The sequence below is a fragment of the Cryptotermes secundus genome, unplaced genomic scaffold (genome assembly GCF_002891405.2).
Source record: "Cryptotermes secundus unplaced genomic scaffold, Csec_1.0 scaffold165, whole genome shotgun sequence".
Taxonomy (NCBI): Eukaryota; Metazoa; Arthropoda; class Insecta; order Blattodea; family Kalotermitidae; genus Cryptotermes; species Cryptotermes secundus.
In genome coordinates, this window is record NW_019737087.1 from 1,479,331 (window position 1) to 1,494,335 (window position 15,005).

General features: G+C 37.6%; 1 protein-coding gene across 1 annotated transcript in view; it reads left to right on the top strand.

Annotated features, from left to right (window-relative positions):
• The window catches only part of LOC111870050 (39S ribosomal protein L13, mitochondrial), a 20,385-nt gene extending 16,304 nt beyond the window's left edge, over window positions 1-4,081 (top strand). Inside the window, exon 4 of the mRNA XM_023862011.2 lies at window positions 3,319-4,081. Within this exon, the coding sequence (XP_023717779.1) occupies window positions 3,319-3,552 (234 nt within the window). The 3' untranslated portion in view covers window positions 3,553-4,081. The remainder of the gene's footprint in view (window positions 1-3,318) is intronic.
• The last annotated feature ends 10,924 nt before the right edge of the window (window positions 4,082-15,005 follow it).

The window sequence follows — 15,005 nt, forward strand, 5'->3', positions numbered from 1 at the left end:
TTTCAGGCAGTGCAATGGAATATGAGAAATTAGTATCCAAGATGAGAAATTGTCAGGGGACTTATGATCAGTTCAGTTTTGCACCAATTTTTATTGTTTCATGAAAAGTGAAAATCTGCTGTCAGAACAAATCTATAATGCCGATGAAACCAGAACTATGGCTTTTCAAAATGAAAGGCTCCAGGTCACAAATCCAGTAAGGAGAGATTGACAACCTTGTGCTGTTCTAATGCATCAGGAGCACACAAACTAACACCAGAAGTTATCAGCAAAGCGAAAAGACCACGCTCTTTTAAAGGAACAGTAGCTTCAAGTCTGCCTGTCCATTATTTTAATCAGAAAGGAGCTTGGATGAATAGAGCGATATTTAAAGAATGGTTTGATTTTAAATTTGTGCCTCAAGTTCGTGACCATCTAAAATCCCAAGGCCTACCTGAGAAAGCTGTGCTCCTCATTGACAATGCGCCCTCACATCCTAACGAAAGTCTCCTGAGGTCAGATGATGGAAATATTTTTGTGAAATATTTTCCTCCTAATGTTACCGCACTTATCCAACCAATGGATCAAGGAGTTATCTCAAGTATGAAGAGAATCTACAGATCAAATTTGCTACAAAAGTACTTAGATGAAGGCAATGATCTGACGTGTTTCTGGAAGTCTTTTTCAATGTTAGATGCCATATACAAGATTTCAACAGCGTGGGATACAGTAAAGCCATCTGTATTGAAAAATTCATGGAAGAAACTGATGCCTTTCATCACTAATGAAGATGACAAAATTCATGGATTCACTGCATTCAGTGAAAATGAGATAGCCATAGAACTGACAAAATTGGCCAGCCAAGTTCATGATGGTGAAGAAGTCAACGAGGAAAATAGAAGAGAGTGGTTTGACTGTGACTTGTGTGAGCCAGGCTTCGAAATGTTAAGCAGTGACGAAATCATAAGTTCAGTGGGGGTGCAGCCAGAAGAGCGGGAAGAAAGTGTGAATGAGGAAGAGGTGGACAGTGCTGCTCTTAATCATTTGGAATCCTTACTAGACTATCTTGAGAGTGCAGAGAACAGTTTATTACGTGACAAGCTAATATTACGTAGGCTTCGTATGGATATCCATAAGAAGGAAAATGCTGAGAAAAAGCAAACAATATTAAATTTTTTTAAGTGTTAAGTGTGAGTATTCATAAAAAGTGTTGGATGTTGTTGAACACTGTGATTGAAATAACTAATTCATACTGAAGTGTAATGTAAAAAAAGTATTAAATAGGCCATGAGAGGACATAAAAATGAGGTTGAATAAGTTTAAATACAGGTAGGCCTATAGTATTATGAAGGTAAAGTATTACAGTACTACTTTTAATAAAATTTGTCTTAACCGGGTTTTCAATTAATCATTTTCATCCCCACCATTATCCCGGATAATCGAGAGTTGAGTGTATCACTGATTATCATGCATAAACTCTTCTAATCACCCATTTGATTCTTCTTATTCCACGGCTGCTATACTTCAGCTGAACTTATAACATCTTCATGTTCACAGTTCACTCACTATCACTGAACTCGGCGACTGCTAGACTTCCACTGCAATCGGCGACTGGTAGACTTCCATTGCACTGCTTAGGTATTCCAGTTTCTCTTATAAACCCTGAGCCAGACAGCTGAAAATGCACCTCACTTCCCTGTTGCATAATCGCTGTGTTTACCGATTGCCTAGCAACAGTCGCTGCACAGACTCGCCTGTTGCGTGACATCACAGCCTATTGGGGAGGGGTGTTTAGTGAGCGTTGCATAGTGATGGAAGGAGTGGGGGTACGTGACGTCACTCGTGGAATCGCAGAGTTCATGTGACCCCTAGTTCCTGTTGCGCCATCCACGTTACAATTTGTTTGCAGTTTCACTGAAAATTGTGTTTGGTTTGTTAATGGTTTTTGTTTCTTTTTATGATCCACAATTTTTAAATGGAATGGAAATGGGAGAATATGCTATTGTTTGTTATAATACAAGGCAGTCTTTTATTCATTGAAGCATTTCATTTCATCATAAAATTAAACCACTTATTATTTTTGCATTTACATTGCCCATACACTGGGAAATAGGGTCCGCTATGTGAAGCATGTTCGATTTGTTCTCTTCATTTTGAGATGACATGTTAAGTCAAATAATGAAATTCAACAGTACAGCTTGCAGAGATTCTGCAGCAGTTGGAAATAACCTCTTCATATATTGCCTCTTTTGAAATGTCAGTTTTATGAGGGTTAGCGTGGAACAGTTTATCCTTGAGGTATCTCCACATGTAAGAGTGACAGAGGTGACTAATCCACCATTATAAACACAAGGAAAGCTCTCTGTTTCTGAATATTTCCTTTAAAAATTCCAATACAGCACTGGCTGTATGAGGCCTTGTGTCTTCCTGTCGGAACCACCTCTTATCGGTGTCAACACTGTCACCCATGAGAAAAGAAATATTCTTCCTGCAAAACGTAAGGTAAACCAGAGGACTGTCTGTGCCTTCAGTAATCTCAGGTTACATTTGCCAGCACAGGGAAGTACTCACCACACTCTATCTCATTAAGGATGTAAGGGATTGTTAGTAATAGTCTTTAAATTTCAATGAGCCCAGTGATGAGCATTGTTTCTTCACATAATCGGGTAAATGAAAATGGGCCTTATCAAAAACCAAATTGTGCTTAAAACGTATGCTTTATTCTCAAGAAAGTGTGACAGCTCATTATAAAACGCTTAATGTTTGTATTATCCTAAGTCTTTTAAAGGCTGAGGTAACTGCCTGGTGTCTTGTAAGAATTTGCTATTAAGTCAGTAAATTTTCCCCGCTATGCTATGGCTCATATTCCTTTAATTTTGTAACACATTGTTAACTTTTCCCAGAACCCCTCAGTAGCATTTGTCTGGCTTCATCCACCACATCAGGTATGTGTATGGATGGATGTACAGCATGACCCTCTTGCTGTTTGAGTAGGCCACCAGTTTTTGAAGCAGCATAACCCCAAACGATATTTTGTGTTGGTCTTTTATGTAAAAGAAACTGTATAGAAGTTTCCCCTGTAATATAGAGTGTCACAGTATTTACACTTCACAATATTCTTTGAAAGTGGGAACTCTCTGTGCACAGTGTAGGCCTTCAGAATATTTGATGTTAAAATGGCTCTTTCCAGTGTTACCAACCTAAAATAAAATGTGCCTTGAGTTACCTATTACTTCAGTTCTGAGACTGAATGGATTAGAAAAATATAAGCAGTTGAAATGGCTTGATTAAGAAAAAGTCACCTCATATTTCTAATGTTATTTGAATTTATTTGTACAGATTGTAAAGAAGGCTGTTTATACGGGTATGGATGGAAATCTTCAGCGCCGGTACACTATGCAAAGGCTCCATATCTACCCTGATGATAAAGTTCCTGAAAATATCAAGCGAAACATCACAAATCAGCTCAGGCAGTTGCGCCCAGTTCCAAAGCGACTTGACCATTATGCTCCTGAAGAGGTGCAGCAGTTTCCAAAGGTTATGGATTGGCCAAAAGATTATGTCTTACGTTGACAGTCTGAATATTAGTAACATAAATGCCTTTATTGGGAAGTTATTTTACTTAAAGCCACTTCACTGTTTTGTCATAGAAATACAGGGTGGTGAATTATGAAAGTGTTCCATGTTATAAGCTGTATTGCTGTATGTCATAGTGGTAGTAGATGAATGTTGAATACTTCACTATTTTTGTAGCATGAGCTATGGAAGTTGTAAATACAAATGTGTATCGTGTGTGTATGATTCAGAAATTTGGCAGTTCATTTCTTATGAATTATTTAACAGCATCCTTTCAAAGTTTCACCTCTAGAAATTAATTTATGGTTGTAAATTTCTTAATCATATAAAATAAATATGCTGATTCTAGTTGTCTTGTGTCTAGGGTGTATATGATTTCATACAGCTTCAAGACTGGGATCACAGGATTGACTCCCACTTATAGCATGTTTATCATTCTGTTTTCTAATTTGACTCTCAATAAAATGTGTGCCCAACAGTTTCATTAACAAAATATGATAACTAAAAGAGACAAAAAGCAGTATCATCCTGTTTTTGTTAATTGGGATGTTGATCATTTTATCTGCTTTCCCTTCCTTCTTCCACTTACTTTAATCCAGCCAATAGAGGTATAGCGAAGTGTATAAGAGTGGAGTAGAGTAAGGGGAGAACAGGAAGGGAGGGTAAATGGAGTGGGAGATGTCCTTTGAGAAATCTTTGCTCAGCTGCACTATAGCTGCAATGCTGATACCACATTTCTCTTACTGGAGAGCCAGATTATACCATGAACATGTAATTAGTAGTGAAGCTTCTGTGTTACCAACATGGTGTGCATCAAATTGAATCAGTTGAAAATGTTGGTTCATTGGTAATGTATTTGAATTATGTTCAGAGAGTACCTGAGTTCCATCTCAAAGCATCAGCTATGCTGACCAAAATTCTGTCTACTGAGCATTATTAAATCTATAAAATGATAAGGTATTCTCTCTTCCTAAGCACCATGTTGAAAGGGAGATAAAGCTCCATACATTCTCAGCCTCTCAGCATTGGGTAGAAGTGAATGTTTAGCTTCATTCTCCAACAGTCTAATCACTGCACAAGAGCCCCTATTATCCATGGAGTAGGGGGCTGTTTGTACTCTTTGAGTTAAGATATAGTCAGAGTCCTGCCAGGATTTATATGAACATGCAGCACAATACAACTGGCCGGCTAATATTATTACTTGTAATTTTAATATTCCAGATGCTGTATAATTTTCTAAATTATCTCGGCTTCACAGTTCATATAATGCAGCCATCCAACATCGATGAGTTTTCTAGTGAAAGGAAATCAGCAGAGCAGCGTAGAAGCTGTATAAATTTTGAGCTTTGCTGTTGAAATTTTTTTACCATGGGATTCTAATGTACAGTAAAACTTCTAGTCTGAAGATCACTTAATCTGCTGTATTCTACCCAGAGGAAGTTTTAAATTTTAATAATAACCTCTGCTTGAAGTGCAGTGAAAAGGAAACTTGGTAATGATGGTCTAAAACATAAATAGAAATGTGTCATACCTTGTGTTGACACTGCTGTGTATATGAGTCTGTCTATGACGAGAAAAAAAAAGCATTCCGTGGCATTAGTCTGCAAATGAACTATAGCAACCAAGCAGTTGCCACTTGTCGGTGAAGTTAGTACCTCTAAGGTCTAGTGGTCAAGAGTTCCTGGCTATAGATCCAGAGGTGCTTGGTTCGATTCTGAGAAGTAGTGGGTCTGGAATGGGGTCCACTCAGCCTCATGAGGATAATTGATGAGTTACTTGAATGGAAAAGTAGTGGCTGCAGTCTAGAAAACCGAAATTAATGGCCGTGGGGATTTGTTGTACTGACCATGCGACACTCTCTTATTAGCTAAAGTTGCACTTTGACAGCACAACTTATATGTAGGTCACCCCAAAGGTAATGCACAACATTTTTTTTTTTAATTCAGTTTCTATTCTACACTTCTGCTATTTTTAGGGTACACAGAAGGATCCTTCTCACTTGTATTCAGATTTAATTCAACCCGTTCCCACATGTAGCACTGTCATAGCACTCCTTAAAAATGGCTGCTGCACTTAATGTTCATCAAAAGCAATGTTCTTGTGTTGTGAGAATGAGACAGTGGAAAATATTCACAAGAGATTGAAAAATGTGTATGGAGATAACGTTGTCGATCACAGTACAGTTGGTCGGTGGGAATGCAGGTTATCTGGTGAAAGTGGGCACACCAATATTCGGGACTCCTCACACCTGGCAGACTGCACACCACACAAACACCTGACAATGTGCAGCACGTTAGCGATATGATTTTGGAGGACAGACCTGTGACTGTGAAAGAAATATCAGTCCAACTGGGAACTGGGGAATCAATTGTGTGCAGAATATTGAAACAGTTGGGGTTGAAAGTTTGTGCAAGGTGGGTTCCGAGGATGTTGACAGATGCCCACAAAGAAACCTGAAAAACTGTGTGCAGTGAACTCTAGGCACAGTATGAAAATGGTGGAGATGACTTTCTTGCGAGAATTGTGATGGGAGGTGAAACATGGCTGCACCATTTTGAACCAGAAACAAATTGGCAATCAGTGGAATGGCACCATGCGAAATCGCCCAAGAAAAAGAAATTCAGATCTGTGCCTTTGGCAGGAAAAATTATGGCTAGGGTCTTTTTTTATTCAGAAGGGCGTTTGCTTGTGGACATCATGCCACAAGGAACCACCATTAATTCCCATACATATGTGGCAACCCTAAAGAAACTTCAAGCTCTACTGAGTCGTGCTCGACCTCATCGGCAGAAACAGGATGTTTTGCTGTTGCATGACAACGCCCGACCACACGTCAGTCAGAACACCAAGGACGAGATCACAAAACTTGGATGGACAACATTGCCACAACTCTTATAGCCCTGATGTAGCGCCCTTTGATTACCATCGCTTTGGTAAACTGAAGGAATCCCTTCACGGAACAAAATTTGAAGATGGCCACTAAACGGTGGCTCAGATGTGCTGGTCCAGAGTTTTACCGTGCTATCATACAGGCCCTAGTTCCAAGGTGGCATAAGGCAGTTGAAAGGGATGGAGATTATCTGGAGATGTGATATTTTGTTCCTAAAGGATGTATCAATGTACTGTGTAAGTAGTAAAGGTCTAGAATAAAAATTGAATTTTTAAAAAAAGGTTCAGCATTTAATTTGGAGTGATCCTCATATATTAAATATTCTGTTTTCAGATGGAAAGAAGTCCTGTCATATCATGGTTGTTTGAAACACGAGTTCTTTGTAAGATATTTGCAGATATTATTGAATCAGTGTGTTTGGTTAACTTGACCTTGAGATTGATTTTTTATAGGTGAGTAAATAATTAAGTGTTCACGCCCCAACAGAAGACAAAATTGATGACATACTAGTTCTGTAAAGAACTAGTACCTGTATTTCATAAATTCCCAAAGTACACCATGAAAATTTAGTTAGGAGATTTCAATGCCAAAGTAGGTAGATAAGACATTTTCGATCCAACAATTGGGAATGAGAGTTTGCATGAGATTAATAATGATAATGGAGTTAGAATAGTAACTTTGCCACATCGAAAAATCCTACTGTCAAAAGTACAATGTTCCCGCATCGTAACATCCATAAATTTACTTGGACATCGCCTCATGGGAAGATAGACAATCAAATATACCGTATTTTGATAGATAGGAGATGGCATTCAAGTATACTTGATGTCTGATCATTCAGGGCAGCAGATTGTGATACTGACCACTACCTGGTGGTGGCAAAGGTTAAGGACAGACTGGCAGTGAGCAAACAAACAACCCACACAGTTCGTATGTTGATGCTCAATCTCAAGAAATTAAACGAGGTAGAGGGTAAGGAGCAGTATTGTGTGGAAATCTCAAATAGGTTCACGGCTTTGGAAAACCTGGACACTGAGGTGGATGTTAACAAAGATTGGGAACAAAATTTCTGCCCAGGAGAGTCTAGGTTATTATGAACCGAAGAAGCATAAGCCATGGTTTGATGAGGGATGCTTGAATCTACTAGACCAAATAGGCCAAATTGCAATAGTTACAGGATCCAAGCGAAATAAATAGGGATAATCTGAACAATATAAGATGTGAAACCAGCAGGCACTTCAAGAAAAAAGGGAGGGAATATCTGAAAGACAAAATTGATGAGCTTGCAATAGGGTTCCCAGATACCCCGTTTTTCCCGGATTCTTCCGTTTTTTCACCCAAATTTTGTTCCTCCGTTTATTGTTTACTGGGAGTGGATAATTCTCCGTTTTTTATTTAAGTCCATTGCGAATTATATTTCATGGGTTAAATATTATCATAAAATTTCCGTAATCCTTGGAAAATGACATTATTACAGTTTCTTTCGTTATGTTGGCAGCACTTGAGGTTCTAAACCAAAGCAGAGTTTGTTGGTGATGTTGGTGATAGTGTATTTTTAATCCGTACAATATTCTGTAGAAAGTCAGTGTCCAGTTAGCAAAAATGTTTGAGAGCGAAGCAGATCCATCAAAGACTCCTCCACGGAAGAAGTTGAAATTCCAGGCCAAACATAATCAAATATGGGAAGATATGTTTTCGTGGTTTAGGCCGGGACCAGACGAGAACCGGACATTTTGTACTTTGTGTAGGAAGGATTTTAGTATTTCGCACGGTGGACAAAGTGACCTGAGGCAGCATGCACAATACAAGAGACATAAAATTAAGGAGAAATGTAATTCTGGAAGTTCAAATACACTTTCGAAATACTTTGTTAATTTAAACAGTAAAGAAGAATATGACAACAGCACCGCGTGCGAACTCGGTTTAGTGTATGATGCAGTGAAACACAAGTTATTCCAGTCTGGACTGCGGAAATAAACTTGTGCCCCATATTTTCAGTGATTCCGCGATTGCTTCCAGGCTTTCATGTGGACGCACTAAAGCGGAAATGATAGTGAAGTACGTTCTTGCTCCTAAAAGTGTAAATGACTTTGTGTCTATTTTAAGGTGTCCAGAAAATACTTCAAAATTTCTTTCGTTGGCTACCGATGCATCAAACAGAAGCAATCGAAAAATGTTCCCTGTTTGCATCAGGTACTTCGACCCTTTAAAAGGAGTGCAGAATAAACTTCTAGATTTTGTTGAAAGTGCTGAGGAAAGGTCTATGGCAATTACTGGTTTGGTGCTGCAGAACTTAGAAAAGCACAACTTGGATGTAAATTAGGTGTCTTCTTATTGTGCAGACAATGCCAATGTGAACTTATTTATTTATTTCGTCTCTATAGATCATTGTTGCATGATATAGGACAAGTCAGGTACTGTACATTGGCTGATTACAATAAGAGAATAAAGTTAACAGTGCTTAAAATTGTTTACAATATATTTCACATTGTGTGAGGTGGAGTCCATATTAGGTCCCCTCGGTACGTCGGCTTGCATATGTCATATTGTACCTGTACTGATGATAATGCTTTTGGAGAATTTGATGGAATGAGGATTGGCAGGGGAAACCGAAGTACTCTGGGGAAACCCTGCCCCAGCACCACTCTGTCCATCACAAATCCCACTTGACTAGACTGCAGAGGTGGGAAGCCAGCGACTAACCGCGTAAGCTATGGCGCGGCCTTTGAGATAATATTGGTGAATTTGGTGATAACACTGGTACAACGCTTCACTGTAGACTCCACATGGCAACTTCTCACTACATCCGTTCTCCCTTCTTGGTGCAGCTTTTTGGCATCTGCAATCTCTCCAGAATAGCCCACATTCCATATATCAGTTGCTGCGAAGTAAAAACCCAAATTTACTGAAAGCTAATTGCTCTAATCATGTCACACATAACACAGTTAAGTTTGCAATTGACAGATTAGATGTTGATGTTGAAAGTGTAGTCTTAAAGATATATAATCACTTCTCTGTCTCTGCCAAAAGAAGAGTTAAAATCATTCTTTGAATTTCTGAATTTGGAGTGGATTGAGATTTTGAGGCATGTTCCAACTAGGTGGCTGTCATTAACACCAGCCATTTCTTGACTGTTTCAGAACTGGGAAGCAATGAAAAGTTACTTCAATAGTATTCCCAACTGTCCAAAATTATTATCTAACATTTTCATGAAAGATGACCCAGAGGAAGCAGTGTTGCCTGAAATCTACTTTAATTTCTTAAGTAATATTGTAAGTCAGCTGGAAATGGTAGATAAAACACTGGAAAGGTCTGACTTAAGTGTACTAGAGACTTACAAACAAATGAAACTTCTCAGTTGTAAAATCCAGCAGAGAAGGAAAGACAACTTTTTTGGTAGCAGAGCAAAAGAATTCATTAATGGATTGTCTATGCCATTCCATAAAAAGGTTACTGAATACCTGAACAGCTTTTATAGCAATATGCTTCAGTATCTGCAAAAAAGATATGATGTGACAGATGACAATCCCTATGCATCCCTTGCAGCATTTTCTCTACAGGAAGGGATTGAGTTCAAAGATTTTGAAAAAGCCATAGAAGTGTTTCAGCTAAGTGAAAATGTTTGCATTGATGACCTGTACAAGGAGTTCAGCAGCCATCGAGATTACCTCTGCAACAGTGTGAACAGATATGGTGATTATGTAGCAAACTGGCTTACATTTTTTTCTTCAGTACCTGAGCATGATGTATCAAATATTTCCAAAGTGGTAGGATTTTTGTTTAGCATCCCTGGCTCAAATGCTTTTGTGGAGCGAATCTTTTCATTCATAAAAAGTAAGTGGAGTGAGACAAGAAACAGATGCTCAACAGATTTAATCAATGCAAAGTCCAGGTGACAGTGAACTATGAAAGCAAGTCCTGTTCAGAATTTTATAAATTTTCAAAGGGAGATGTTCAATTATTAAAAAGTGCTAAGAGTTCAGTGAAATACAATTAACAGAATCTTTGTGTTCTACAAATGTGTGCTAGGTAATATTTTATGCATTCTATAAATATGTAATAGGGTTACGTAATATTTGTTTTGTTCTATAAATGTGTAGTAGGCCTATGTAATACAGATGTGTAGTAGCATTTTGTAAGTTATGTAGTATGTTGATTATGTGTATTTTATAGCCTGTTAGTTGTGAAAAATGTCGTTATAAACAAGCAGCGAGACATCACTCCTTTTTTTATTTTACAAAATCTGGCAACCCTAGCTTGCAATGAACTGTAAGAACAAGAACATCAGAGACCTGTATAGAGGAATAAATGTCTTTAAGAGGGGTTATCAACCTAGAATTAACTTAGTGAACAATGAGAATGGTGATCTGCTTGCAGATTCCCACAACATTTTGAATAGGTGGAAGAACTACCCTCAGTTATTGAATGTACATATGGTCAGTGATGTTAGGCAGATAGAAATGCATACAGCTGAGCTGTTAATACCTGATCCTAGCCCTCTTGAGGTTGAAAGTGCTGTTGAAAAATTGAAACTGTATAAATCGCCAGGTAGTGATCAAATTCCGGCAGAACTTATTCAAGCAGGAGGTGAAATATTACATTCTAAGATCCACAATCTAATTACTGCTATTTGGCATAAGGAAAATTGCCTGATCAGTGGCAGGAGTCTATTATTGTACCAGTTCACAAGAAGGGTGCTAAAACTGACTGTAGTAATTATCGGGGGATATCACTGCTATCAACTTCATACAAAATTTTATCCGATATTCTTCTCTCGAGGTTAAGTCCATACATAGATGAAATTACTGGGGATCATCAGTGTGGGTTTTGATGTAACAGATCAATTACAGATCAGATCTTCTGCATTCGTCAGATATTGGAGAAAAAATGGGAGTACAATGAGACAGTACATCAAATATTTGTAGACTTCAAGAAAGCCTGTGATTCAGTTAGGATGGGAGTATTGTACAATATTCTGATAGAGTTAATCAGACTGATTAAAATGTGTTTAAATGGAACATATAGCTAAGTCCATATAGTTTAACATTTGTCTGATAAATTTCCTATCCAGAATGGTCTAAGACAAGAAGATGCTTTATCGCAACTCCTTTTCAACTTTGCTTTAGAGAGTATGCCATTAGGAAGGTCCAGGAAAACCAGGTGGGACTGAAATTAAACGGGACACATCAGCTGTTGGTCTATGCTGATGATGTGAAAATACTGGGTGATAATATAAATATCATAAAGAAAAACACACGAACTTTAATTGACGCAAGTAAGGAGGTTGGTCTAGAAGTAAACACAGTGAAGAATAGGTATATGTTGCTGTCTTGTCACCAAAATGCAGGGCAAGATCATGACATAATAATAGGATACAAATGTTTTGAAAATGTGGCACAGTTCAGATATTTGGGAATGACTATAAATAATCGAAACCTGATTCAGGAGCAAATTAAGAGGAGATTGAACTGGGTTCATGCTTTCTACTATTCAGTCCAGAACCTTTTGTCTTCTCGTCTGCTGTCCAAAAACATAAAAATTAGAATATAGAAGGCTATAATGTGGCCTGTGGTTCTGTATTGGTGTGAAACTTGGTCTCTGACTTTAAGGGAGGAACATAGACTGAGGGTATTTGAGAACAGGGTGTTGAGAATATTTGGATTGAAGATGGGTGAAGTGACAGGAGGTTGGAGAAAACTGCATAATGAGGAGCTTCATAACTTGTACTCTTCTCCAGTATAATTAGAATGATCAAATCAAGGAAGATGAGGTGGGCAGGTCATGTAGCACGAATGTGGGAGAAGAGGAATGCATAGGATGTTGGTGGGAAAGTCACATGGAAAGAGACCACTGGGAATATTAAGGCTTAGGTGGGTGGACAATATTAAAATGGATCGTAGAGAGACAGGATGTGATGGTATGGATTGAATTGATCTGGCTCAGGATAGGGACCAGTGGAGGGCTCTTGTGAACATGGTAATGAACCTTTGGGTTCCATAAAATGCTGGGAAATTTTTGAGTAGCTGCAGATTTGTCTTCCCCTCAAGAAGGGCTCAGCTCCATAAGTAAGTAAGTAAATACTTAAGTGCATAGTATATGGGCATCTTGTTCATCTGCTACAGAGTAGGCTATTTGTCCCATAGACATATAATGCACAGAACAGCAGATTTCTACCATATCACTAAATGTTCATGTGACCTGTGTAAGTATAAATATTTTGCTTTGGTTGCTGTGTCTGTTATATACAGGATTAAGACATTACAAATAATTTGCAAGGGATGTAGGAAAATACTAATCAGATTGAGGCGTGAGACTGAATATAACACACAACTGAAATATTGGAAGATAATGCCGTTATCGCCAAATGCTATAATTTTTCTTTTAATATATCCATTAAGTGAAGACACTGAAAGAGGTTTCAAATTATTGCCGAGAATAGATTTCAGCCACATTAAGGATGCTGAAGTAAGGTTAAATACTTACAATTTCACAGAAAACTTAAACTTATGTTTAAAATATATTATTTTATATATTAACTGAGAAATTAAACATAAATGACAAAATCACCAAGGGGATTCTGGTATATCGGGACCAATTGAAACGCAGCAATGACAATTGAGAAAGCTGGTGTTTTTAAATTTTAAATTACATGCAGTGTGACAGCTACGTAAGTGAAATACACCCAATGATGGCCAGTTACAGCCGAAACATGTAGTGTAAAAGAAGAAAGACAAAGAACTACAATAAATTGTTGCATTTATGACAGTATTTATATTATATATATAGAAGTGTAGAGTCCAACAGGATGCTTAAATATAATATACTGTTAATTTTAATTTCTTTAAGGCCCACATAGTTATGTACCTAAATCCATTTTGGTGTACCTTATTTAGTATTTGCCTTAGAGAAGATTGTCTTTGATAAGAGTTAACAGGGATCGGTGACTTGGGCATATTTGATTATTGCTCATTGTGCAGACATGTATTTGGGATTTATTGCTTGTTTCTGTGTTAACTTCTTGTGTCATTTAAATTACTGTATCTGGATGCTGTCAACCCACTTGATCTGAAATTCCTTATTGGATGGAAGTTACAATCTTCGGGGATGACAGTAAAAACTTAAAATTTGGTTCATGAGGTAAGTAAGAGTAGATTAAATTTGGATAATGCTTGTTACCATTCAGTTCAGACCTTTTTGTTTTCTTGTGTGCTGTCTAAGAATGTAAAAATTAAACATACAAAACTCTGATTTTGCCTGTAGTTTTGTATGGCTGTGAAACTTGGTGATCTCTGACATGAAAGGTTAAACATATTTTGACGGTGTTTGAGAACAGGGTGCTGAAGGGAATATTTATACCCAAGAGGAATTAGTAGGAGGCTGGAGAGAGTCATAATGAGGAGCTTCATAATTTGTTCTCTTTGCCAAATGTAATATTAATGGTCAAGTCAAGGAGAATGAGGTGGGCAGGGTGAGTAGCATGTTTGAGAGAGAAAGAGAAAAGGAATGCATACAGTGAGGTAAGAGTTTTTTAAAGTATTGTGGTATTGTACTTTAAAGTGTTGCAGAAAGTGATCTGTTGATTAGAATTCTGTAGAATAAATGTGTATGTGAAGGTTGAGTCAAAAGAAAATGGTGCCTCAGGCGTGAAGCAGGTTAGGCACTTCTTTTTTGTGTGTATTGCTTTAGAAACTATTAAATCTATCTTTATGGGGTTTATGGTATACTGCATTGTTTTGCTGTTTAATTTAAAGCAAGGTATGCATGTAGAGTTGTAGCTGCATGTGGTTAATGTAGTTTTTCAGCATCTTTGTTTCCATAGAAATTAAGACCAGAGTATTAGAAGGAACTTATTCAAGTACAGGGATATTTCCAATACAGTTTAGAATCTGACTAATGCAACTTCTGTTTTAGATAGAGTTTACAATATTTTGAAAAATTTGCAGCAGTCTCATCAGTTATTTTGTGTCAATTTTCTGTTATCTTACCATTAACATTCTTAGAATAAATATAAATTATGATTATTATATGGAGACTGCAGTAAATTTTCATTGTTTATATAGATTTATAAGCCTTGTTGGAACAGCTGGTTTTTGTTACTGATTTCCAAGAACACATAGGGCTGATCAGTTCGAAGAAAAGCATGCGAGGTTTAAAATTCTCATGGTGGTAACTGTGAATGTTACTGTCTTCTGGGTTGTGACAGCATTTAGCCTGCTAGATTATTACCAACATTTTGGAAGAAACTGCTGCCTCCGCTGTCCTGAAGTGTGAAGTAGCAGGTTTTTACAATAATGTGAACAGTATACTGCACTACACAGCATTACATCAGTATATAAAAAAACAGTATCCATAAAGAACAGCAATTTAATTGCCTGTGTTTTATATATAATGTTTGCTTACATCAAAAGAAAACTTCTTGACTGAATGTAGGCATGTCACACCTAGATGTCTGTGTTTAAAGCTTTTCATCATCATCATCATCATCAGTAATCTGTCAAGACGACAGGTCCACAGTCTCTTTCAAAACAATTCCCCCACTTAATGCGATCTAGAGCTTTCT